The 26480-nt window shown below is 38.9% G+C and overlaps 1 protein-coding gene across 6 annotated transcripts in view; it reads left to right on the top strand.

Moving 5' to 3' along the window:
- LOC113122796 (RNA-binding motif, single-stranded-interacting protein 3) overlaps positions 1-26480 on the top strand; it is a 113023-nt gene that overhangs the window by 25069 nt on the left and 61474 nt on the right. For 4 of the 6 annotated variants that reach the window (XR_003294905.1, XM_026294367.1, XM_026294370.1 and 1 more), the window contains 3 exons: positions 5812-5996; positions 15060-15118; positions 21704-21795. Coding sequence is in view for 5 of the 6 variants with exons in the window: in XM_026294367.1 (XP_026150152.1) it covers positions 5812-5996; positions 15060-15118; positions 21704-21795 (336 nt within the window). In the remaining variant the exon portion in view is untranslated. The remainder of the gene's footprint in view (positions 1-5811; positions 5997-15059; positions 15119-21703; positions 21796-26480) is intronic. The other 2 variants (XM_026294371.1, XM_026294368.1) reach the window with 1 other exon arrangement.

Raw genomic sequence — 26480 nt, 5'->3', positions numbered from 1 at the left:
AAATTAAAAACGAAAGATAAGTACTTTCTTACCGTTTTTGGACACTTTTCAGCTCACTAAACAACCTGCTTGTCGCAACACGTCTTCACATGTTCCACAACAACGCTTAACTGGTCGCAGATGTGCCTGCCTATAAATCGGCCAAATTTGCAGTGAAATCGACCAATGCCGATTAATTAAAATGTGCAAAAAATCGGCCGATTAATCGGTCATTATTATACAGTCATTATGGTTGTGTTAGTACAAGGCTATAGTAAAATCTATTTTGATTTAGTAGAGTGGTTGGTGTGGTATAAGTGACAACCTCAATAGCAATGTTTGGTATGTTTTTTTTTTTTTTTTTTTAACTGCTACAAAATTGTATTGGTACTTCTACCTGTAAGTAACTCTGTTGGATATCATTAGACCTTTCTACAAGAAGTGCATTTGTATGTATACACATACATACAATAGTGTATACACACTATTAACTATACTTTTCTTGCACCTAAAAGGAAATATGTCATTGTTCTCATTTTGTATTTACGCTATTTATTTAAATTAAATTTGTTTTTCTTTCTGTTGTGATTGTACCATCCCTGAAGCTGCATCTTCCAGTCCAACAACCTTGGGCATACCAGTTTAATGGTTGTTTTTTATAAATTCCTGAAAAGATTTGTTTTGTTTTTTTTTCAAGGTTTCTGACAGAATAGCCAAGGCTTAATTTAGCTGCCTGTGTAATCTCCAGTATGTTGGTTTCCGATGTATTCATAAGCTTTTCCTTAAACCCTTCCGCTGCTGTGTTTACAGGCACTCAGAGTAAGGGAGAATCTCAGTGCTGAACCCAAAAATAGCCCACATTCTTTCCTCTGCATTTCAGGAAGCACCAGAAGAGGCCGGAAGACCCCGCTCTCCCCTGTCCCCTGCTTTGCTCTCTCACATGTTCCATCATCTTTCCCCTGATCCTTTCTCACTAACCTCTCTTCATCAGCCAATCCCTTTTTGACAGAGGGTGGGTGAAGGGTGAACTGAGGAGTAGGAGTAAGACGTTTAAAGTGGCTAATTTTGCTACTAAAATTAATTCTGCTTGTATCATCACCATGACCAGTCAATTCACAAAATGGGATAAAATAACCCAGCCTGACTTGTTTTTTAAATCAAATTGAAGCTTTGAATAAGCGTTTGACCACCAAGTAATCCTGACAGGGCTGTTTTGGGAATGAGGAGCCCAAGACGCAAAAATAGAGGAAGTTGTTTTATATTTTTCTACTTTTATTTAACTGCTCTATGGTAATATTTGTTATGTCATGTCATGAAACTGGCGTATACAGACCTGTTAGCATTTCAAGGTGATGCAAATAGTGCTACAGGCTATATAGCTGCATTATAGTTTCCTGCAAGAAATGGTCGGAATGGTTCTCCTTTGTAATTCACTATCCAGCATCACATAAAGATGTGGCTAAACGTGTTGGTATTCTTCCATTGATTAAAGAAAACCTAATTATAAGTCTAAGCTGGCAAGTGTTATTGGCTTGCATCATTTTAAATTCTGCATCTAAAGCAAAATTATTTTGTTTTTAACATACCTGTGAACTTGTTTTTTTGGACCTATTCTTATTCAATTTTTATTGAGCAAACTGCTCCAGTTTCCTCGTGTTTGACAACTGTGAGTTTCAGCTTTTTTCATTGATCTTCAGTCACTTAAAGATCTGGACATGGCAGGCCACTTCAGAATCACTCTGTGTTTTGTTCTCCTCCATTCTTAGTGCTTTAATATATATGGTTTTGGTTATTATCTTTCTGGAGGACCCTTCACATGCAACACATACCAATACATAGAGTTCTCAGAATAAGTTTTGCACCAGCATGCCTTAATTTTCTAAGTTCATTTTGCTTCCACTTCTGTGAGCCCAGTTTCAATCACAATGTGATGTGTGGTGTTGTACCTTCCAGGTCAGCTTTTATCTGTTTTGAAGTTTTCCTTGGTTCTTTTTCCATCATTTGAAATATCCTCTTGTTAAGCCTGGGGTCAGTTTTATTAAATTGGGGTATGCATGACAGAAGAGCTTTTAGTTTCAGCGTGTTTCAGGAAGAGTGGGGCATTGTGCCAAAATTTTGTCAGTCAATCAACTAGTCACAGCATGTGCATATATGAGAACATGCAGCAATGCTTTGCAGTGTGTTGCTCAGTCATATCTGTTATCTACAAAAACCCAACAACGATGTTTATTTTGTGTGACAGTTTGTGTCGCTGCCTCTGAGCCTTTTCTTCACTGTGAAAGCTGCACCACTGTACTAAGTGTGTCAACAATACCAGCTGAGAGGCAGCCTTCAGTCCACACGCTCCGACTGCAGACTAATCCTTAGAAGCCAGAAACTGGGAGAAACACATGAGTCAGAGATGGAGAGAGAAAGGGCAAGTTTGTGGGTTTAAAGAAGTGGAAGGATATGGGAGAAAGGAACAAGAGATTGTGCGATGCTGGAGTTGATTTTCACAGTAAGAGGGAGAAGAGAGGGAAAAGCATGGATGCCGGGGAGCAAAAAAGGGAGAATTAAATGTTTCATGAGATTTCCCTAACGCAATCTTAGACACATTACATACACTGGTCATTATCAACCCAACCCTGACAGCTGCACAAATTGAATGTAAGAGGATTTCTGGGCAAGTCCTTTGATCAGGTGTGTGTCAGTGTCATTTTGTACATTTGGACTTACCTGGATACCTGCGTGTGTGTAACAAGGAAGTCTCTTTTGTGCTGAAGATCATGTTGAATAAAATGATAGTACAGAGATAAGGCTCACTGTGTGTATGCATTAGGAGAATAAATGCTGCAAGCCTGGTTATGCTTTTGTGTATATATTGCCTTTTTTAGCATTGTATTTGTATGTGTGCCATTTGTGCAATTGGTCTTATTACAAACATATAATAATATTTATTCTAGTGTTGTCATTTGTATCCAATACTTACCTTCAAACATGTATCCACGTTGTCTTTCAGAGATGAACGTAATGGAATAACTCATGTAAAAGCTCAGATCGAACCAGCCCTCAACACACCTCAGCCTTTGAAGCAGTGAGGTTTTCATTATCATGATCACACACACGCACACACACACAGACTCATGGGCCCTGAACATCCTCTGGAGTGTTTGGAAGTTAGATTCTTTGCTCTGTGTGTCTGTTTTCATGCAACCAAAAATCTGTATTTAATATGGGTACATGGTTTCAGGAAATGAGAATTCACCTCTTGTGCCATTCCTTACAGTCATTATATTGACACGTTCCATTTGCATAACTTTTTGGACGCTTTCAGAAAGCTGTCATTTCTCATGCACATGGTAAAGCCTTTTGTATATTTACACTCTACTCTACCGTAAATATACATATTGTGCATAAAATACTAATATATTTTCAGTGTTTCAGACAATTTAACTTATTTTCATTATTGATTTATCATCCCATGTATAAAATAATAATTTCCTAGACTCTGAGATAACATCTGTATATTTTTTGTTTGTCCTCAACAGTTCCAAGCCCAAAGATATTCGTTTTAAAATGGTATAAAACACGAAGAAAGATGGCACATTCTCATATCTGAATCCTATCATCTATTTGCTTGATCACTGACTTAAATGATTGGTGATACTTTCCTGTGAACTAATTCCATAGAGTCCTCTAAATTTTGCACAAATTTCTTACATTTGTATTGTCACTAGCTTGTAGACCCAGAGATGATGCTTTTCACTGTATTTGGGACTATGCTGAAAAACTACCAAAATGAATGACTTTTGCACGACAGATTAGTAAGTGTAACAGCCACTAAAATTAACCAGTTTTTTGTAGTTTGGGTTTTTTTTTTTCTTTTTTGGAGTGCCTTGGCTCATCCCTGGCTGTTACTTCATAGCCCCACCCTGCAAATGACACTGCTCAACAAGCAACATCTCCTTTTACTGCTTCATGTCTGCTGTACATGTGTTGAATCCTGTTAGTGCTGCCTTTTCTCAGATGCCAGCATGCCTGTCTGTGTGTGTGTGTGTGTCAGGAATTGTGTCCTAGTTGAGGGAAGTACAGGTAATGGATTAATATCAGAGCTGGCTCAGGCTCCACATTGCTGTGTGGTGACAACCTGTCATTATTGCCAGCACCGGCTCACACAGACTCACTGACATATGCATATGCACATGCACACACTGCCAAATGCAGGATACATCCAAGCACATACACTCCTCCCTGTCTCAGCTGTCTCTCCGTTCCATCCACTTTATTTTAATGTCTCTCTCATGTGTCATCATGACACAGTGGGCCTGGTCTGTGATGATCTCAACCTGCAGCAGGTTCTTGAACCTGTTCCATCCACTTCCCAACAGTAGGAAGTGGATGGAGTGTGGCTGCGATGCTGTTTTGCTCCAAACATTAAGGCAGCAGACAGAATGCTTTGAATGCTGGTTGTCATATGAGCCGTTGTGCTTGTTTACTTCCTCCATACTTAACCTAATAATTTGCCTAAGGCAGTGGGCAGGCAGGGGCGGGTTTGCACTCTGAACCCATTAGTTCCAAACTCTCATTAATCCTAACACTGGCCTTTCTCCCTGCCAGAAACAGTCATCTTATTAAGTTGTTTAGTCAGTACTGAGCTGTGTAATTGAACAGTGAAGGCATTTGAGTAAGTTAGGGGTGATAAAGGGACCAGGCCTGGATTAAAGACTGGATGGCCTGGTTTCTGTGCCCATACAGGGATGTTTGCTAGACATATGTTAAAACCCAATAAACATGACTGATTGATAGTTTTTTGGGTAAAGAATTTACTTGAAATAGTTAACAGTACCTTGAAAAATGTAATTTAATTTAAGTTAACTTCACTCAGGCTGTTTGATCCAAGTGATAAATGATCCAATTTAAACATTCAGTGAAGTCTTTCTTAATGACTGTCAAGAAAATTTTTCCTACAGTTCACTGATTTGACTGTGGTCATCTCTGTGGTCTCTAGTCATTATGAAAAGGAATATTTATTGCTCTCTTATTAAAGCAAACTATCTACTATAAAGTATCTGCTAAGATGCAGCACAGCCTGGAATTATTATTGCTAGAAGCTCCTCCAGTAAAACTTGGTGCCATGATCATAATAAACACAACTAATTATACATATCCTGCTCCCTTAATTTGATTTGCTTCCTGTTGAATCAAGTTATTGCGATAGGACTTGATGCAGGAAGAGATTATTCAAAAGGAGTTTAGTAATAAGATGGATGAGAAATTGAAAGTAAGTTTTGTTTAGTTTGGGATGGTTTTGGTACTGAAAATGGAGAAAAAGATGTCATAGTGTTGTGGCCTTAGAGGGAGATTCCACTGATTTTTCAGTCATTTTCCTATATTTCATAATAACATGAAACTTTACCTGTGTGAAAAGCTCTTTGTAAACGCTTCCACAAACATCCACCAGATGATGTCATTTTGTCACTTGGCAGACAAGCAAAAATACAAGTGGAACTGCAAGCTGGACATGTTGATTAAAAAAGAACCTCCTATGTTTATCGATTACAGTTTTTCTGTAAACTAAACATAACAGTGAACATGACATCTTGAATTTCCCCTTGGGGATAAATAAAGTTTATTTAGCCTCATCTTATTAGAACGCAACAGATGTAATGCATTCTGGGTTGTAGGAAAAAGGATGTCATTTTTCATTGTTTTCTCCAGTCATAGGGCATTAATAAGAAATGTTTGTACCGTTTGAAATCAAAATGGAATTAATAGTATTAAATGATCATCTATGTAGTGTTCAATTATTACTTTAAGTGACCATTCCCTCTGTTTTTGTCTCTGTCTCCTCAGCAGTCCTATGCCCCTCCCCCGCCGCCAATGGCTCCACCTAGCCCTGGCACCACGGGAGGTGGAGGTGGAGGTGGAGGAGGCAGCCAGGGAGGAGCGCTAGTGGAGCAACTTAGTAAGACCAACCTGTACATCAGAGGTCTGCCACCTGCCACCACGGACCAGGACCTAATCAAACTCTGCCAGCCGTGAGTTCGCTTCCTCTGTTTTGTTCAGTTTAAACTGGCCCTGGCATCCCTCTATAGGTGCATTAAAAAGTGTCATTCAGTTTAGCAGTGTCTAGTTTAGTTTTCATTCCCATTTAGTTCAGTTCAGCCTGTGGTAATTAATTTTGAGTTCAACAGCAACTTCGAATGAGTATCAACAGTTTGCTCTTGACCTCTGTGCTCTTCCCCTCTGCTTCCTCAGAGATAAAAACACAACACAGCTGGGCCTAACCCATCCGCTACCTTCTATACTGGGTTACTGACACACAGACACAGATGCATACTGCCCATCAGCAGAGGCTTAGTCCAATGTTTTGAGACATTTCTTGTTTAAAGACATCTAGAGATTTTACAAAGGGGCAGATCCATCCGCTTGTTCCAGGATAATGGTTGTGCAATGATATAGAAAAGAAACAGACTCTGTGTTTTAGCAGCAGAAATTCTCATACAAAGTGATTCTGCATGAAATGATATGTTGCTGATTCAAATTTCATTCTTTAGTCAATATTTTTTTTCTAATAGCTGCTATAATGAGAAATGATCTAACAGGATGTGGTTTGGGCTCAGTAATGTTTTTATATATGTACTTTCAACAGAAATAAATTAGTGGGTGTTGTTACCCTTATTGTTAGTCTGTTTAAACTTTAGCTTCAGCACTTTAAATGTCGATATCTGGAAACTGGACTCAGTAGAGTTTGGCACTTCTCTTCTAAGTTCTGTACATTTCATTCCCAATTGTCCCCTTGAGGACGAACAGTCAACATAGAATGTAGTGCAAACAGTCAACCAGCTCTCCCAAAGACAACTTCTTGCTTGCCCTCAGCTATTACCTGATATTATTGGAGTGTAATTTGGTGAATGATATATTGAGATACATATTCTGGAGGTAGGGGGTTTTAAATATTCTCATCAAGATTTCTATTTCATCTAATTGCTTTTAGAATTAAAAAAAACTGATAAAATAGAATGGGATGATTATAATGCGAACACACGCACACACTCTCACACACACACACACACACACACACGAATACACCATACCTTGCCCTTCTGCGTGTCAGCTGCAGTTCAAGCCTGTTGTATTTCAGCTTAGCCCTGGAGGCGTTCTGGAGAAACAGGGTGAAAAATGGGGCCCAATAAAAGTTTCATTAGAGGCCCAGTCAGTGTGCCAAGTGGCCAGTAACATTTAGGAAAGGTCAGTGGGGGAGGGTGGGCGTGTGTGTTGTTGGACAGCAGTCTTGGGTTTGCAGCTCTTTCTGGCTTTTGGGATAGACTGAGTGGTGGTTTCCTGTTACTCACTGACATGACATGCACACATGTCCATAGACACACACAAGCATTTCATTCATGCACGCAGTGAATAATGGAAGGACAGTCCCTTGACACTGACACACACACACACACACACACACACACACACACACACACACACACACACATATACACTCACACCCACTTTCAACTCAATGTCATCCTCATCCTTATTGTTACCAAGCCTGGCTTTTTTTGTGTGCCAAGTCGCCCATCAGCAACATCCTCTCCCTTCCCATTCTGTCAACCCCTCTTGTTTCCTTCTTCCTCTCTTCTGTCCCTCACCCCTCCCCCTCCCACCAGGCCTCTCTCTCTCTCTCTCTGTGCCAGTTCTCAGAGTGTCAGTGAAAAGTGCTGTTGTCAGCTGACATTTCCAATCACTCCCCCGGTCGCCCAAACTATGGACACACTTTTAACGTCTGGGGACAGAGCAGAACGTGAGCAGAATCTAAAGCGGAGGACAAGGACAATTTCTCTCTTGCTCACTTGCTCCTGTTCACTCACACTTGTTGTCGTCCTGTCTCACACTTGCCAATGGGTGAATCCCAATTCCACTAATTGCGTCCACATTTCCCTCACTGGTGTTTTTTTCCCCTTATGTCCTTTCATCTGATCCTTCATCTTAGATGGCATCTGCTTCTCATGGGGTCAGCACAGCTGGAGCTTGCAGAAGCTCTTATGATATTCACCTGTTTGTTCATGAAACCATAAAAATTGAGCACAGAATGACAAAAGGCCTTGACTAAACAATTTGTGGGTAAAATAAAGCTAAGTATGACAATCTTTAGGAGCAATAAGCACATAAATGTTTCTGTTTGACGTTTTTAATCTAGGCTTGTCTGAATGATTGCAAAAACAAAGTAAGAATGTACATTTACACTTCAGATGTTTCTCTGCCATTATATTCAAACGTGCCAGATTATTTACACATCAGCTGTTTTTTATGAACGAACATATGATTTTTATTCAAATATAGCGTTTCCATAATGAAATGAATGGCCCAGCACACTCATTTATTCTGGCTACTTAGATCTCTGCTCATGTTGTAGATGGGTTAAGCTGTGCTGGGAGTTAGGTCACCCAGCTCTGTGTCCCAATAAAATGTTAAAGGTGTAAATAATCCTACATTTGCAGGGATGACAAAACCAATTAATTAAGCACATGTCAATCAAACACAGTCTGCACACGCACAGTCCAAAGCCAACTATCCACCATTTCTACCCAGTGATTTCCGCTCTAGCTCTCTACTTTTCATCCAACACCCCGAATTTTCATTTTTCATGTTAACAACCAAGTGCAACTCTAGAAATGCTTTACATAGCTGTACTCCCAATATTCCTATTTGAGCTATTATTGAGTCTTTTCAGTCTCTGCAATGACCTGCTTTTCAACTCACCTTTGATTGTGGCCATTTGAAACAACTATAAACAATTTTACCCTGTGACATGGTTGGACAATAAGTCCAAGCGTAACCCGGCTGAGTCAACAGCCATGCTTTTTTTTTTTTTTTTTTGTATTGCCAACACTCTATTGTTGTCACACCTAATTTCACAGTAATTATATGGATTAAAAAGAGCCCATATTTAATATTTAGGATCCTATATGGAAAAAGTATTGAGTTGTCTGAAGAATTATGACCACGGATGTAGTGGAGATTAAACTCATCTAAAGTCTATTTACCCTCCATTGTATTTGAAAAAAATTGAGTATGCCCAGCTCAGAAGTTGGCAGACAATTCACACTCTACCCAATAGTCACAAAATAGTGTTATCAGATAAAAGGAAGATAAGGATGAGAACAGAAAAATATCAGCTACTATTTTTCTGAAAAGAAAATGGTTTTTGTGTTGTTTACTGTAGAATGACCACAGATTTGTGGTCATACAGTAGTTTACCAATTTTTTTACACTGCTGCTATAATATCAACTACTGAATGCACTACCAAACCAAAGTGCCTCAGAGCTACTGAATTAAACTTCATGGAAAGCCCTTTTGGCAGATAAACCTAATGTTTCAGTGACATCAAGCCATCTTCTAAATTCACAGCACATTACCTTTTCATCATGGAAAAACCCCAGGACTTCATTTCTTTATAGTGCCTGAAAATGTTAAACTACATATGGGAACTGAATTCGATGACTTCTAAACACTGCTCTCTCTTAGTCCTCCCTCTGTGTTTGTCTGGGTCTGACTGACAGAGAGTGGGGAAAAATGAAGTAAATGCAGGAAACAAGACAGCTGTATCGTATCCCCAATTACGAGATACCAGACACGGAGACCAACCTGCATGTACTCGCATTAATGCACACCCACACATTAAAACACATACTGTACACAATGCCTGATACACAATGCACGCAGTCATTGAAGACAGAATTTGCACAAACACATAATATATGCTCACAGACATGCTGGAGAGACAGAGAAGTGATGTGTGTGGGGTATGGGTGGAAACCGTGTCAGTAGACATTAAACTGTGAGCATCCATAGGCTGCTTGTGCTGCAGAAGGGAATGAAACCACAGATGCTGTGAAGGCCCTTTGAGAGGGCTGTCTATCATTAACACTTCACGTGCAGAACCAGTTTGTCTAACCTGCCAAATTGGGTGCACTGAGTCTCATATTGACATATATCTATATGTATATTTCGGTTCTTGGTGGAAGAAAAGTTTTAGCAAGGATTCTAAGGAGTTTCCATAGTTTGAAGACACCTTATCCTAAAATGCTTGCCATAGTGAAAGTCAGTTTATCAGCTCTCCTCCCACAACCCAACTTTTGCTAAGTGTAGAAAGGCTTTCTTTCTTTCTTTCTTTCTTTCGTTAGAAGTACCTTCTAACCTTCTGTTTTCACCTGTTTTTTTTTTGGTTAGAAGTTCTGTAATACACACCACAGGAAATAATCACTGGGGATTAAACAGGATTGCAATTGAAGATGGAAAGAGTTCAGGAAGAAACTTCTGTCTCATGTCTTATCGTGTCTCAGTGTTTCACTTAGACTATATATATATCTATATATATATATATATATATATATATATATATATATATATATATATAGATATAGATATAGATAGATATAGATATATAGATATCTATATATATAGATATCTATATATATATATATAGATATATATATATATATCTCTGAAAAAATCAGGTTTACAGAGCTACAGATCTAGCTGTGGTTAAGGTCACATTGTCATGAATATCCGGTGGAAACAAATTACATTCTAGAATTCTTTTCTGAGCCTATTCACTTACTGACCCTTGGAAATGCTAACCCAGATCAGGCACCCTGTAGTCCTTTGTTGGTATAAGGTCTTAAGTGTTTGAATAGTTTTTATGAGTATCTCATGTGTCACTGCTGTAGGGTCGAGTGTAGGTCGATGTTATTTCAACTAGAGCCAGCCTTCTACTAGAAGGAATGAAAGGCTTCCAGCTGGAACTGGAACACAGAACAGAACAATCTGCACTTTTCCCTCCTCTTAATCCACACTCTTCTCAACCTCCATACTTCATCATCTAATCTATTATCAAGGTTTTCTTCCAGTTCTTCATCACAATAGCAGATTGTTGTAGAGGTCTGAATAAAATTGAATTTTACCACTAAGTCAAGTCAAGAATGAGACACCATTTTAGATGGTGCTGTGTTGTTGTAATCTGACATTTCCCTAAGGCCATGGCGTTATCCTCCCCTCCTCTCCTCCCTCTCCTTTCCACCTCATCTTTTGTTTTTTCAGTTCAGCTACATTTTGTAACAAGAGAAAGAACAGGTGATTGCACACACAATGCTGCAATAATACACACTCATGCATACGCATAGAAAACATTAAACATACATCATATTTGTTTACCACTTTGTGAAACCAGATAACTGTGAACATATTTTTTTTTCAAGATTCATAATGTGTCAAGCCAGCTATCTTTCTCGCTTTCTCTTTTTCCCCCATTCACATTCTCTCTCTCTCTCTCTCTCACACTCTCACACTCTCTCTCACACACACACACACACACACACACACACACACACACACGTACATACGTACATACGTATACAGTCCGACAGTTTTGCTTTTCTGCTAGGGAAAAAACAACCTGCAAAAACACTGATGGTGCATAAGATCTTTGTACCCCACAGACATACATGCACAATGGCAAGGAAATGTACCCACGAAAACATTTGTTTGCTTTAATGTGTCCAGCCATATACAGTCACACATCCACTCTAGGTGTTTACTCTCACACACATACACGCCCAAGTTTAAATCACAACGAGGCAGAAGTCAACAAAGAGTTGGATAATGCCAGATGGTGCACATAATGTGTGTGATTCCTGCTTTGGTTTTTGTGATATTTGATGCTGCCGTGTGTGTGTGTGTGTGTGTGTGTGTGTGTGTGTGTGTGTGTGTGTGTGTGTGTGTGTGTGTGTGTGTGTGTGTGTGTGCGTGCGTGCGTGCGTGTGTGTGTGTGTGTGTGTGGGTGTGTGTGTGTGTGTGTGTGTGTGTGTGTGTGTGTGTGTTATTTTCTTTGCATGTATGTGTGGGTGATTAGTCCTGCCTTGTTTTTCATGTGTGCAACCATTGGACTGCTCTCCAAACCGCAGGCCAAAGACTTTGTTTACTGCCAGCTATGACTTTGGGGAAAAAAAAAACACACACACACTCAGAGACAAACATCAGATTTGATTTCATCCTGTCACAATTGGTGAATTTGTAAAAACCCTAAAATATCTTACCATGCAGCAAAACACATGAAAATTGTGCATTGTTCTGAAAAAAACTTATTTTCTCTCCCAATTTTGAGATCATAAGCTGCTCAGCTGTCATGTTATCTATGATAGCAACCTTTTAAAGCCTTTTTTCTGTCTTTATTTCTAAAGTCTCCTGTCCCTGTGGAGTTTGATGTGAAGCTGTCAGACGAGCTAGTCTCTGTTCTCTTCTCACTGACAGAAGCAGTTGGCTGACAGAGACTCTCCTGATGGTGACAACTAAATGATCTCTTCTTTATTAAACACCTCTTACTATCTCTCCATCTCTCCCTGACTACCTCGCTTCCTCCTCGCCTTCAGTGTCTCTTTTTATCTTTTGACTGACTGCTCTCCCTCTCTTTGTCTATTTCTCATTCTTCCAAGCCTCTCCCTTCCTCCCCATGCTTTTTTCATGCTCTCAACTTGTACCATCCTTCAATGTATCTTTCCTTGGTTTCTCTTTTGTTTTTTTTCCCCCCGTCCTACCTCATTGCATTTCTTTTTCTTTTTTTTTTTTTTTACTCTAAAAGGGAAGTGAAAATATACTTCCTCACCTGGTGCCATCAGCCAGCCAGTCAGTCTGTCAGTCTGCTTGATAGTCAGTCAGCCAGCTAGTCAGTCACTGTAGAGCAGTGTTAAAACATTAATTAAAAAGTCTCATCCGCAGAGCCAGGCAGTGATCCAGACTGATCTCAATGATCCAAGGTTATTGTTTGTCTTTTTCGCTCTCTCTCTCTCTCTCTCTCTCTGTCGCTCCATCCCTCGCCTATCTCTCTGCATACCTTCTGTTTTCTGCCTGTTTCTAGTTCCTCCCTTCCCAGGTAGACTCAAAGACAAGGCTGATAAGAAACATTATTAACTTCTTTCTGAGAATTGAGAGCTGGAGAATAGAAGTGGGATGGAGGTGAAAGTAAGAGAAGAAGACAAAGAGAGAAGCAGGGGTGTCAAACACAAGAAAGAGAGTTAGGGAGTGAAATGGACAGCAGACATTAAAAGTTGGCAGAGAGAACAGATAGAAAGAGGTATGGAGGTCATCTGTCTCTCTTATAGGCCCTTCTAGCGGATTGGGTGCCTTACAGATGTCTAGTTATTACCATCATTTATGAGACAGTACTGGCTACGTTCTGGGGCCTGTGGCTGGGATTTGAAACCGAAACAGGACAGAATGGATGGATAGAAAAATAGATAAGAAAATAACTGTGATAAGGTGGAGTCTGTCTCAGATACCGTAAATAACTGAGCAGTCCTTGTTCAAGTTTGTGAGTGATGAACTTGTTTAAAAGATGGTTACATTTCTCAGATGTAGAGACTAATTTGTTTGACAGAACCACCTTGTAAAAAGGTTAATCTAGACAGGGGGGCTGCAGTAGTGAAATCAGCATGCTCACATGCCCATAATGATGGTGCTGATATTAGAGTGGTCTTAAGTTTGTCATGTTTTCTGACATAGCAGGACAGGAGAAACCAGAACCACTAGTTATTCCACATGACCATACAAAACCCACGCAACCTGCTACATAGAGTATTTGTATGTTTGCAGAAGCCAAGGTACTGAGATGAGAAAAGTTAAAATAACACCAGCAGATGTGCAGCTGAGATGCTTCCTGGTGCTGTAGATTTTGCCTGTAGTGTGAGTTGTGGTCGTGTTAGTTTCCTTGAAATTCTCACTTGTCATACAGCTTTGACAGAGAAAGAAAGTAAGGGGGATCTAAATTCCTCTGGGTGGTAACAGAGACACCTATGTTTGCACATAAAAGAGGAAGGTCAGAGAAAGAACATGCTAAGAGGAGAGCAGGTGGGTGCACATGATAAGCCTCTGTGGATCCATGGTTTTTCAACTGACTAACATCTCTCTGAATCAAGTCGTTTTGTGGGCTAGGATCTTTTCTGTAATAATCTGTATATTTTTGAGCATCTAGTCCAGGTCTTCCACATTTTAACATGAAAAACAGAGAAAACAGGGAAACCTGTTCTTGAAGGCATGAAAATGCTCTTCCTTTCTGTGGGGGCTGTTTAAAGAGTCTGTTCCGCTTGAATGTAAAGTATTGTGTCCAGATACGAAAATGTGTGCCATGTTCAAACGTATTATGAGTGATTAGGTACTGAACCTCTCCACATTAGAAAGCAATCACCTATTTATGTATCTCCTATATAATACCATGTGGTCAAAATTGGATTGTCATGTGAACGTTGTTTGAAATAACCCATTTACAGGTTAGCAATACACAGCTGAGCTCAAACTCTAAGAAGACTGAACAGATCAATCAGCTAATGTTTGCAGAAGTCTAACATTGCTTTTCATTTCCTTGCATTTAATCTTGACCACTACAAAAAAGCAGGACAAAACCTGGACTTTTTTTCTCGAGCCATTGGTCCTAAAATCTCCAGGGTGCTACATCTTGATTGTTGTAAGCCACAAACTAAATTCTTTAAATTGCCAAATATATAACAATGCTGCAGAAAATTCATACTTGAAATGAAATGTTTAGTGCTGCCAGCCCCACCCCAAACATTTCTGAAACTTCATAAAGTACCACCTCCCCAGCAGAGACTTTTTTGATGGTAGAAATGTCTCCACTGAACTTAATTTAGACCATGGTTTCTCCATGTGTTCTGTTCCTCAGGGAAAATTGGTGCATAGGTGAAGAACTTGTGAATAAAAACTTAATGTGATTACAATTCATCCTGAAGGGGACATGAATGTGTGGTTCAAAGTTTAAGCAATACATAAAATATTTATTGAGACACTCCAAAACACAAATGTGAACCTCATGGTAATGCTGGATGAAAAGTCGGGATCGCCAGTAAACTTCATCCTCTAAAGACCTTAAATGTCTGAACAACATTTTATAGCAATCCATTCATTAGTTGTTTAAAAATATGTGAGTCTGGACCAGAGCAGTGGATTCAAAGAACAACCTATAATGCACCAGATGGTAAAATATAACAAAACCGATTACCATGTTTTTTTTGTTTGTTTTTTTTTACAGATATGGTAAGATTGTATCAACAAAGGCCATCTTGGACAAAAACACGAATCAGTGCAAAGGTAAGTGAGCATCCACTGACTTTATACAGTGTTATCTGCAGTGTTGCAAAGTCACACTATGCCTCACAAGCTCAGATTTTGATATGTGGTTTGAGTTTGGAAAACATCAATGGAGAATTGATTGAACTTGGCAGCTTTAAAGTAGATCAATCAGTGCGCTATGTGGGGTGGTTTTGTTTTTACACATCCTTTCCATTTATACTTTTTTGCATTTCAAATTCATCAAAAACCAAAGATGCTAAAGTGTTTGTCAATGTGACGTCAAATTATAACAAATTCCTTCATCTTGTGTTCGCACATGCTCTGTGTTTGCTTCATTGCTGTGGGATGGATGTGTGTTTTTCAACGCTGTATACAGCACAACAAAATTGACTTTCATAATGACCATATCATCCTGTAGTCCATCCAAATACACCCTAGTACATTTGTTTTGTTTCCTGATACCAAGATTGCACCCTAATGATACTCAGAGCTAAGCAGCTTTTGAAAGCAAGATGTTGGTATTGTTGTCACTGTACAAATCAAATGAACACCATACAATAGGCATAGTGTGTTTCAAACAGTCTCAGTGGTGAATGAGGCTCACTCGAGTGTCTTCTGATGAGGGTCTGCTTGATTGTTGGAGTGCTCTGAACAAAGCAGTAATCAATATGATTGTGGTCGTCTGCTTTTGAAGAGGCACACATGAGCATGTGTTCAGCGTGATTGCTGCTCATCTGCCAGGGCTTCACTCCACAAAGGTATTCTCACATGGTTTAGGACAACAGCACAAATGCCCTGTAATCAGCTTCAATATACGAGTGAAGACAAACTCTGATTGATACCAATGGCAGACATGTTAATGTGTATTTTAAGACTGCATGTGCTCTGATTACTTTGAGCCAAATATTTTCAGGAAATTATTGCAGTCCTACCTGCCTTAACATTATGAGAAAACCAAATGGTGAATCTCCTCTGAAAACTCTTCTTAGTTTTTATCCTGGATTTTTCTAATTGACCAGTTATATGCATCTTAATTCACCTTACAGACCTCACAGTTCCAGTACCTACTTGGACATGACATAATTAAATATGGCTTTGAGCTCTAAAAGCATCTTGAAATCCCTGTCCTGACATTATTAAAACATAGCCGAAAGAATAACCCAGTGATAAATATCAATTATTCTTCCATTTTCTCAACTCATTAAATTGTTTCATCGCTATAATTTCATATTAAGTTTTAAAAACCTGTTTCAGTAAAGCCTCATGTCTGGGATATTTATGTTTGCTAATCTGGCTTTATGCTTCTTTAATGTGATTGATTTAATCACATTTCATCAGATTTTATAGGCTAACATGAATAGAATAAAAGTCAATATAGGGAAAATTCACCGATGGTTGTGTGCAGGTACGAGAACACACACACTAGTTTAATTAATTATTGCCTAATGTTTTTTCTTAATGGGGTTTTTCTTATTGTTGTTTCCGTCTATCTTTTAGAACATTAGAAATTATATTAATTAACTGAAGTGCCATTTTGGAAATTACACTTTTAGTTGCATGAGTACATATAAGTCAGATGAAAAACATTTAAAACGTCTGGGTTTTTTTTGGTAAAAGTCTTAAGTACAGTATACGTATGTTTGACCAAAATGCTGTGTGTGTTAGCAAGTAAATAAAAAATATTTATGTATATTATTTAATGGACAGATATGTTTGTTGCAGCTGCAGCAACATAGGTGACTTTTCAGCCTTTGGCCCTCATCAGTAATTTAACTGCTTGTGTTGCAGACTTCATACATCTCTTAGCCAGCTGTTAACTCACAATGAAGGAGTTTCATTATCAGTTGGCCATTAGAATGCCTTACAACCGGATAAGTGTTGGTTTGATTGCAGAGGCATTCAGTGGGGACAAGATAAGTACTTAGCGTGACTAAGAGAGTACAAATTGACATGGAGAGTTCTCTTGGAAAAGGGAGGGATAGATGGGAGGATGTATACTAAAGTAGCGGGAGGGACTAAAAATAACCAGGGCCTGACAGAAAAGGAAGGGGACCCTTTGATGATTTAGCAGACAGCCTCCACTTTTCAGGAATATTTTGTAGAGAGAAAAGTAAGAGAGGTAGAGTGTGAGATTTAGACAGAGATGGGTAAATAAATCAAATCTTCCTCCTCCACATTCTGCAGGAATTATGTTTGATCAATTTGCATGCTGCTGATGTTATGTGAAAACTTGTCCAATTTCAGTTGTGTATTTACTTATTCTAAACAATTTTGTGGTGTTCTCAAATTGGATTAATGCTAAGCTCCATGCAATAAAATCGTTTTTTCTTTGTCCCTGAAAAGTGTTTGTCTCTGGACCATTATGTAAACATATGGTGCAAACATACATTAAATTAATTGTTATTACAACAAAGAAAGAAAGTAAAACTTTTGCTTTGTTCTCTGAAACAATATAAAGATTTTCTTTGTGAAGTCCTCAGCTTTTTAGTGAGCTCAATGTTAAATACACTGACAGTTTTCTAGTTAGCAGCAGGGGAGCTCCAGGGGGAGGGACAGGGCACAGAGCACAGGATGGAGGAAGGAAGGATGAGGAAACCACTTGAGATTGTAAAGAGTTTTTATTTCCCAAAGACAACTGCCCTCTCTCTCTGTCTCCATGTCTCCTGCCTGTCCTCCTCCAGCCCTTGCTCGTCTCATTCCTGCTCTCTCTGTGTCTGTCTGCCTATTACTCGCTTCCTTTCCCCCGGTTCACTGCTTCACCCCCATTCCTCCTGTGCTCCTCCTCTCTTCTGTACACTCTGGACTCGGTTAGCTCATTCTAATGGCCCAAGGCCAGGAACTCTAGGAGTACAGGAGATTAGATGGAAGCTGCGGATGTGCGCATGTATGCGTGTGTGAACACTCGTTTATCATTGCTTTCAATGCGTGCATATTCATGTGTGAGTGTGTCTTGTGATAAAAGTTTTTTTCTTTGCAATGTACAAGTACAATAATTGTCAGGCCTGACTGAGCAAGATGAATTTTTTTCTCAGTGTCATCATAATGCCACAGATGGGAGGAATAGGGCACATATGGGAAGGATTATATAATGCAAAGATAGAATTGTAATTCTTCTATTCTCTGATATTTTCCTATCTTTTCTAGAAGAGCAATCATTTATAGCCACTGGAGATGAGAATTTTTACTTAGCTAAAGAGGGTAGTGCTTTCGTGTAAACCTTATATGAAAATATACAAATAGTATTTTGGGCAGAAATATGGTGTAACAACTTTGCAACCTGTCCATCTAACTGGAAGGCAGTGGGGATAAGACTAAGTTTCCACCCAGCTGAAGTGTCCTTCAGAAAAACAGTAAATCCTACACCAGCTCCTAAGATACTTGACCAATACATCACCTCTTGTTAAGAGTAAATTAGATGACCAGTTGAAAAAAATAATGTCCCAATCAATCAGGCCTCTTGAATTATGAACGGTGTCTTGAGATAGCTATGTCACGTTTCTTCTCCCTAAGCGGAGTCTCAAACATATTTAGATCTGATGACTAGTAAAGAGTAAAGTTAGATTACAAGCCAAAACCTACATCCATCCATCCATCCATTCATGTACCTCTTATCCTGGCACATCCATGGCCACAGGGGAGGGTGCGGACATTGGGTGAGGTGGGGTACAAACTGGACAGATTGCCAGTCTGTTACAGGGTACAGGCAGTTTAGACTCACCAAGTAACCTAACCAGAAACTGCACCTATTCAGACTGTGGGAGGAAGGCTGAGTATCCAGAGAAAACAGATGCACACGAGAACATGCAAACCCCCTTTAACCTTCATTCTGTGAGGCAACAGTGTTAACCATCACATCTGCGTGCCAATCCAACATCTACACTGACTTGATAATTAAGCTCCTGACACAAGGGCTTTTCTGGCACAGAATCACATGTGTTTTGAGTCTTGATATTTCTTCTGTAAAGACAAGAGGTTCCTGGTTACACTGCAGATTAAGGGCTCAAGAATCTTGAGACCTTAATCTGGTTGTAAACTGGCACAATCAGTCAATAATATCCAAGAGCTGTGGGTAAGAGAATTTCCTATTAGCCACTACATTGAATGTGGTGTTGCTGATTTTTTTGTTATTGTTATTATGCTGATTGATGCCACTAGTTCATTGTAAAACAGAAATTAAGAGACTTAATTGAATAAAACCATATCATAAGAAGGTAATACAATGTTTGAGTGCTTTATATCTTTGAAGCCTTTATTTTTACATATTGTATGCATCCAAATAATTTCAAATTGGCTTTTAAGGCCACGTGAGGCATAAAATATAAACTCTGCTGCCCTCACACGAAAACACGAAAATATAATAATTTATTAATGAGTTTTAATTATTACACATGAGGAGGTGGAACTTGTTAAATAAACCAATGAAGTACTCCAAATGATTCAATTCAACAGTTACAGCTGTTAAGATTTGTTTGATCAAAGATTGATGTAGAGACACATAGGTCTTGCTAATAAACTGAAATTTACTGATCTGATATAATATTATGTTTATCTCTGATAATGCTTTTTGACATTAGAAATTTACATGGTTGGTAAACAGATAGGTCATTATTTTTAGCCACATTTTTATGTTTTTAAAACACCTACTTTACCAATACAGTCTCTTTATCAGTACTTTGTTCAGTACTGATAATATCGAAGCTTCACCCATCAAACAAAAGGACTAATAGTGACCAAAATTTCCAGTGTGAGTCATGTTTTGGGTTTTATTTTCCCACTGATTACATGGAGAGTCCACGGTTAAACAAACACCCATTAGTTTAAGTGTGAAAAATTAGGGTTGGAACTTTTTTCTAGAATAAAATGAAAAGATTTTACCAGAATGCTGATGAATATTGTATGTGCATTTTCAATTAGTTCAACTGTTTTGGTGTGGCACTAATTAGCTAAATATAGATTGAGGACAAAAGCATTGACTGCTTGTGTATTTGCTGTCTATGCATCTTTGGACACATCAATGAATCTGTTTTCTATGTTTCTATGAATCTGGAATCATAGATCTGGGATCTATGTTTTTTTTACAGTCACTGTAACATTACATGCATATGGTCTGCACTTAAGCACTTGCATCTGTGCTTGTTACCCTGTTTTGGCTAAATTATGGGTTTCTCATTACCAACAGTATAAATATTTGTGTGTGTGTGTAGTGCATATCTTGCTGTGAAAGCAGCTTGCTGCCTTTGAACAATAAAAAATCATCTGCTTATCAGCAATACAGAGTGTGCCTCCAAATCTTGGAAAAGGCAGACAGACAAGAACAGATGTTAGGAATAAAGAGAGAGATGGAGAGAAAGTACATGTGAGAGATTGAGAAAGAAAAAGAAGGAGGAAGTCTAGTCCCTCCTTCCTAACATGTTTACATTTTTGATTGTAATGAGTGAGGCTTTAGAAATGTGGTTCATTTAACTGTTAACACACAGCCCACACAATTGCTGGAAACACTTTTCTCTCCAGCTTATTGCACGTGACTCTGTACCTCTGTTTCATTAGTCTTTCACATACACAGTGAAAACCATTGTTGCACTAACAGTCTCTCAGTTTTGCTCGCATATATCACACACCCTTGCACACCAACTGTCAGTCATGCAGCAGACATGTCTTTTTGGCGTCTTTATTTGCCATTATTTTCCAGCCCCGCCCACGTGACATGGTAAAACACCATTTATTTTTGAAATCAAAGATGATATATGTGGTTTAGACCCTTTGTCTCCTTTAGTGCTTCCTGTAGAGTCCAATCGAGATCATCAGAGCATCAGCAATTTGACTATACACTGCACATACACACAGATGGACACACAAATTGCTGCCCTTATCACAGTAAAATGGACTGGGGTTTGTTTTCTTTATGTCTTTATTTCTTTAAACAAGACTCTGCATCACTTTAATTGCTGTGTTAAATGTAGAAAATGTTTCTTGCTGTCACTGGTGCAGAGGCATACGCTATTGTCCGCTACCATAGGAGCATCAGACGCACTGACAGATTTAACATAATGACGATGGAATGAGTTCACATGCAGCGTAGTGGAATATTAAATGGCAAACAATAAAGAGGCAGTAAATTTCACCTGAAGAACTACAGATTTCTTCAGAAATTAGTCAGTAAGCCTAGAATAGAATATGTGACCATCTACTGAGAATACTGTGGAGTGTTACCATTAGTAGTACTCTATAAGATATCCGTCATTACAAAACATCAACATAATCCTATTTAGAAAAGCTGTAATACAAAAAACAAATGTTGGATCTTAAATAAGATAGCAAGAGTCAATTCAGCACAAATTCTGTTGATGCTCTGCGCAATAACACATTTAATGGGAGAAAGGCAGCTTTCATTAAATACGTGAGCTGACTTGACGTTGACACATTTATTAGATTTATGCACTGCTGAAAACAACACACAGTTTGGATTGTAACAAAAATTAACACTGTCTTTATTTTTCTGTTCAGACCGAATGATACCCTTTTTCTTTATCTATTAAAAATGTTTTTCTCTTCAGCTTGCTCCTCTGTACCTTTGTATTACCTGATGTTTGTCTGTGTTTACAGGCTATGGCTTTGTGGACTTTGATAGCCCCGCAGCAGCCCAGAAGGCTGTGGCCTCGCTGAAAGCCAGCGGAGTCCAGGCACAGATGGCGAAGGTAAGCTTTACCCTTCCTTCACTCTCTGCTCTGCTTTACTTGTTGTTGGTGAGGTGCTGAGGCTTCTTGTGGCGCTGAGTTTGATTTTCACAACAATAAGAATAATAGTATTAATAATGGTGCCAATAGTGCTGTGAAGTTGATAACTGGATTTACTATATATCAGGTACATTTTTACATGATGAGATGAGATGAGACTGATATATGTAGTTTGGTTGAAGTTGATAACATTATTGATTGAGACCATGTTTGAATTATTAAATAATAACTTTGGTTAAGTGTGGGTCTCCAGCTGATGTCACAGTCAACATAATTTTATTTATTTATTTGGATCCCCATCAGCCTCTACCTAGGTAGTGGCTACTCTTCCTGAGGTCCCTACAACATAATGTCCCCACGAGAAATGGAAACAAGTGCACGTGTATGTGTGTGTTTGTAGCTGGCAGTTGTAGACAACAATGCTGTGCCAAAACATGTGGGCTCAACCAGCACAATCACATTATCCTTCTCTGCATGTGAGAGAAAGACACTGAATGTGCCTCCTTGGTTTCAGATTCATTAAGGCTCTATCGCTGCATACCCTTTTATAAATGAGAGAGGAGTGCAATTAAAATGGCCCAGTCTTGAGGCACGAGGAGCATCCCACTGAATTAAACAGCAGCAAGCCTGTGAGCCACCTTTGCCTTGCTTCTTTGTTAAACCTCTTTTCATTAGACTTCTGTCTCCTATTTTCTTCCTAACGGCTTGGTGGGACATTTGGAAGAGCAGCATTGATGTGTTTAGCTGTTATTAGAGAGAAAAACCCTCAACTCAGTGGAGATTGAGTTTTCCAGGGGGATGCAATGGAGGGCAAGGAGTTAATTCCAAATGAAATTACACAGACTTCTTACCGTTTCATGAATTAATTATGCGCAGCGCTGCTGATGTCCCGACTACCTTTCCTGAATCAGGGTACAATTAGAAAATAACACTGATATTGGATTTCCAGCTCACTCCTTTAACATTTTGTCAGATTAGCTGCTTAGTTCAGGTTTGACCAAATCTTGGTGTGAAAGGTGGCTCACAGGCTTGCTGCTGTTTAATTCAGTGGGACGGTCGTGACTGAGACAAATTACTGACATACTAGATTTTGTACCTTTGTCGGAGTCACTGTAGTTTTTTAGTTTAGCTCTGACGGCAACTTTTGTTTTTAGTTCCAATCTGCAAGAAAGCTTTTCCATCAAAGAAAAGAGCGAGCTGGCAGAAGAGAGAAAAAGAGGCGATTAGCCTTCTTGAAAAATACATGAGACATTGAAGAAAAGTGAATATTGATTATTTTTGTGACAACTGCAATGATCTGACACAAGCCTGTGCTGGACTGAAATTCTCGATCAAACATTGTGAACTTTGTCACCGGGATCTAATCTCCAAAGATAAGTCAAGCATGCAGCGTGCACAGCATTAAATATCCAACAAGATTGTACTTCGACTTGTGAAAAATTAATAAGTAAAATAATCTAGACTTCACAATAATCATGTAAATAATATTTGATGGTCAGATAAGGTCTTTAAATACATTTTCATACTGTACGCCCACCCTTTTCATATTGCTAATTCTTTAAACAGGTTTGGTATATTTGTACCATATAATCTACATAGCTGTATTCAACTGTTTAATGTCTTTGCTGTATTAAGAAATCCATTGCTCCACTGCAGAAAAATGGACAAAACATTTACTCCCCTTTCAAACTGTTGTCCAGCAGTGGTGTGGCCGCAGAGGTGCACATGTGACCCGGTATGGCAGAGGTTTTGACAGGCCCTGATATATCCTTAACCTCACTGACAAAATAAATATGTGCAAACACAAATGGCAGTGAGAGCAGCATATATATACATATAATAAATTGCTGCTATATCGTCATCAGGCAGCAATAGAAGACATTGACCTTATAAGATCTAATCTCTCTAGTTCTCTACATCTCCTCTCAAAAAGTGAAAATTATCTTCATTCACAGAGCAGCTTTAACTCTTGGGATTTTTTTCACTCACTGACAAATAGGGCTATATTATCTAAGTTTGAGATACTCAACTCATTAAAAGACTTCATTAAAATCTTAGTGTGAGTAAGGGGATTTTAGAAGATTATAGTGAAGAAGTGGTGTGAAAAACATGTCAGTGGAGTGAGAGTGAAGCATGTTTGCACAGAGATTCATCATGAAAAGTAAAATTTACGATGCAATTTTTGTAAAAATATTTAAATATAAGATCAGGTGTTATTCACTGGAGTGCTGATAAGACCTCACAGTTGTCTCTATAGATTAATTTACATTTTGTCCTATTTATTAAGCCTGAAGGTAATGGACTGGACAGATAGTCATGACTGAAAGGATAAAGTCATGGCAAGAAGTTTAAAATAGCTTAGAAACCTTATAGCGAGTATGAAGCAGCTGTATATGGCACAGCAGGTGCCAATCTCAAAAGTTAAGTATGATAAGAGTAACTTCCTGACTTTCCCAGCATTAAGAGGAGCACAGCTAAATTCAGGTTACTTTGTTTGTTTGTATATAATTGTATTGACTGTGAGAAACATTTGTCCATTAAATCCTGTCACTTGGACTGTGTGTGTGTGTGTGTGTGTGTGTGTGTGTGTGTGTGTGTGTGTGTGTGTGTGTGTGTGTGTGTGTGTGTGTGTGTGTGTGTGTGTGTGTGTGTGTGTGTGTCTTACGTTCAGTCTTCTTGGTAATTACTGTTGACCTGAAAGATGATTACTGCTACAGTTGTAACTCCCTCTCTCTCTTCCTTGCTCTGCTTATCCTGTCTCTGTGCCTCGTTCTGTCTTTCTGTCTGTAAGTGTGTCTCTCCGATGACTCCTCATTTAACATTTTAGGTCTTCACACTTAAACTCCACTAACATGCTGCAGAATCATTTAATGATACCTCTTGTTTTACTTACGGAAATGCTGAATTTATTCTTTTATTGTTTTTTTTATGGTTTATATCGTAGAGGATAATTTTTGTAATGCAGTTCTAGTGTGTGATGAGGATGTGTGTGTGTGTGTGTGTATGTGTATGTGTGTGCCTGATGGAATTGCATGTGAAAACTTATTACGATAGGCTTCTTTGCTTCAAAAAAAATAGCAGCATAAAAATATTGTTTATTAAAATTTGCATGATGGCACTACTTTACCATGCAAACACAAAACACACACTCCACTATGCATATTGGCAGTGCGTGTGTGCGTGTACAATAACAGTTACAGAGGACCAAGGTCACAATGCTAATTAGTGAGATGGTACCATTGGCAGTGACACTTCACACCTCCCTCCCTTCTTCTCTCACTTTCTTCTTCTCCCCTCCACTTTGTCCTTGGCACCTCCTGCCTTTCTCTCCCCATCTCTTTGTTTTTCTTTTTTTACCCCCTCTTTCCTCCTTCCTCCCAGTTTGTTGTCTTCATCCGAACACCCTCCCCAAACTTATCCTCCTCTACTTTCATTTCTCACCCCCTCCCCTCTCTATATGTGTTTGGGGTTTATGTGTGTGTGCTTTTGTCTGCAGCAGGTGCTGCAGTACCTCTTCCAGAGTCATTAGTTACAGGGTTGAGCAAGGACAGAGAGTGAAGGATAGAAAGAGGGAGAGAGAGGAGTATAGGCTGAAAGAGAAAGGCTTCGTATGATAAGACACACACACACACACACACACACACACACACACACACATAAAATGAACTTTGCTGCTTGACTGTCATTTATCAGCCCTGATTAAACCCTTGGGTTAGTCCAGTTGTGTGCTTTCCTTTATTCTCTCTTCTTTCTGTTCTTTTTTTTTTTCTGTCTTGACCTGACTTACTAATTTATCCAGTCTGCGTGCGTGCATGCGTGTGCTCTGCCTGTATAATCTGTGTGTGTACCTAAGGTTAGTGGTGGGAAGAGGGGGACAACAGAACCAACTGAGCCATGAAGTTGAGCGGAGACAAAAACATACACAGATGGACATGAGCGTCTCTCTCTCTTGCTCATTTTGCTTATCATTCATACTTAGTCTTTATCTAGTTTATACCTTGTACAACAAAGAAAGAATTTCATTGGACAGGGGAACATGGTTTCCTTACTGTGCATTTGACAATAAACCTTTTGAATCTTGAATCATCTGTCTTTCCTTCTTTCCTTTCCCTTATCCTTCACTCATGGATGATCAAATGTGTTTCTTTCATTTGTTTTATTTTTTTATGTATCCCACACGTGTCTGATTGTGCTTCCCCCCCCCCCCCCTCTGCCTTTCCTAGTCAGGTCCATTTATAAGCCTCCATATATATAATATAATGTGGAAATTGGTAGTAACTGTCTAAACTTTGACATAAAAAACATTCAACTCAAAATAGGTAAACCAAAAGTTGTAACTTCTTCGACGTGCTGTAATGTTTCTTTGAATTTATAGACTATTTTAAAATTTTGAATTATTGTTCTCAGATTTCCAATGTTATTTAAATGCTAAAACATGTACATTAAAATATATATATATATATATATATATATATATATATATATATATATATAAAAATTCCCGTCTCACCCCTATGGGTGGTGTGTCTTCCTCAATCTCGGGTCCTCTACCAGAGGCCTGGGAGTTTGAGGGTTCTTCGCAGTATCTTAGCTGTTCCTAGCACTGCGCTCTTCTGGACTGAGATCTCTGATGTTGTTCCTGGGAT

The sequence above is a fragment of the Mastacembelus armatus genome, chromosome 16 (assembly GCF_900324485.2).
Source record: "Mastacembelus armatus chromosome 16, fMasArm1.2, whole genome shotgun sequence".
NCBI lineage: Eukaryota > Metazoa > Chordata > Actinopteri > Synbranchiformes > Mastacembelidae > Mastacembelus > Mastacembelus armatus.
The sequence above is the reverse complement of the archived record's forward strand: the minus strand, read 5'-3'. Positions and strand labels throughout refer to the sequence as shown.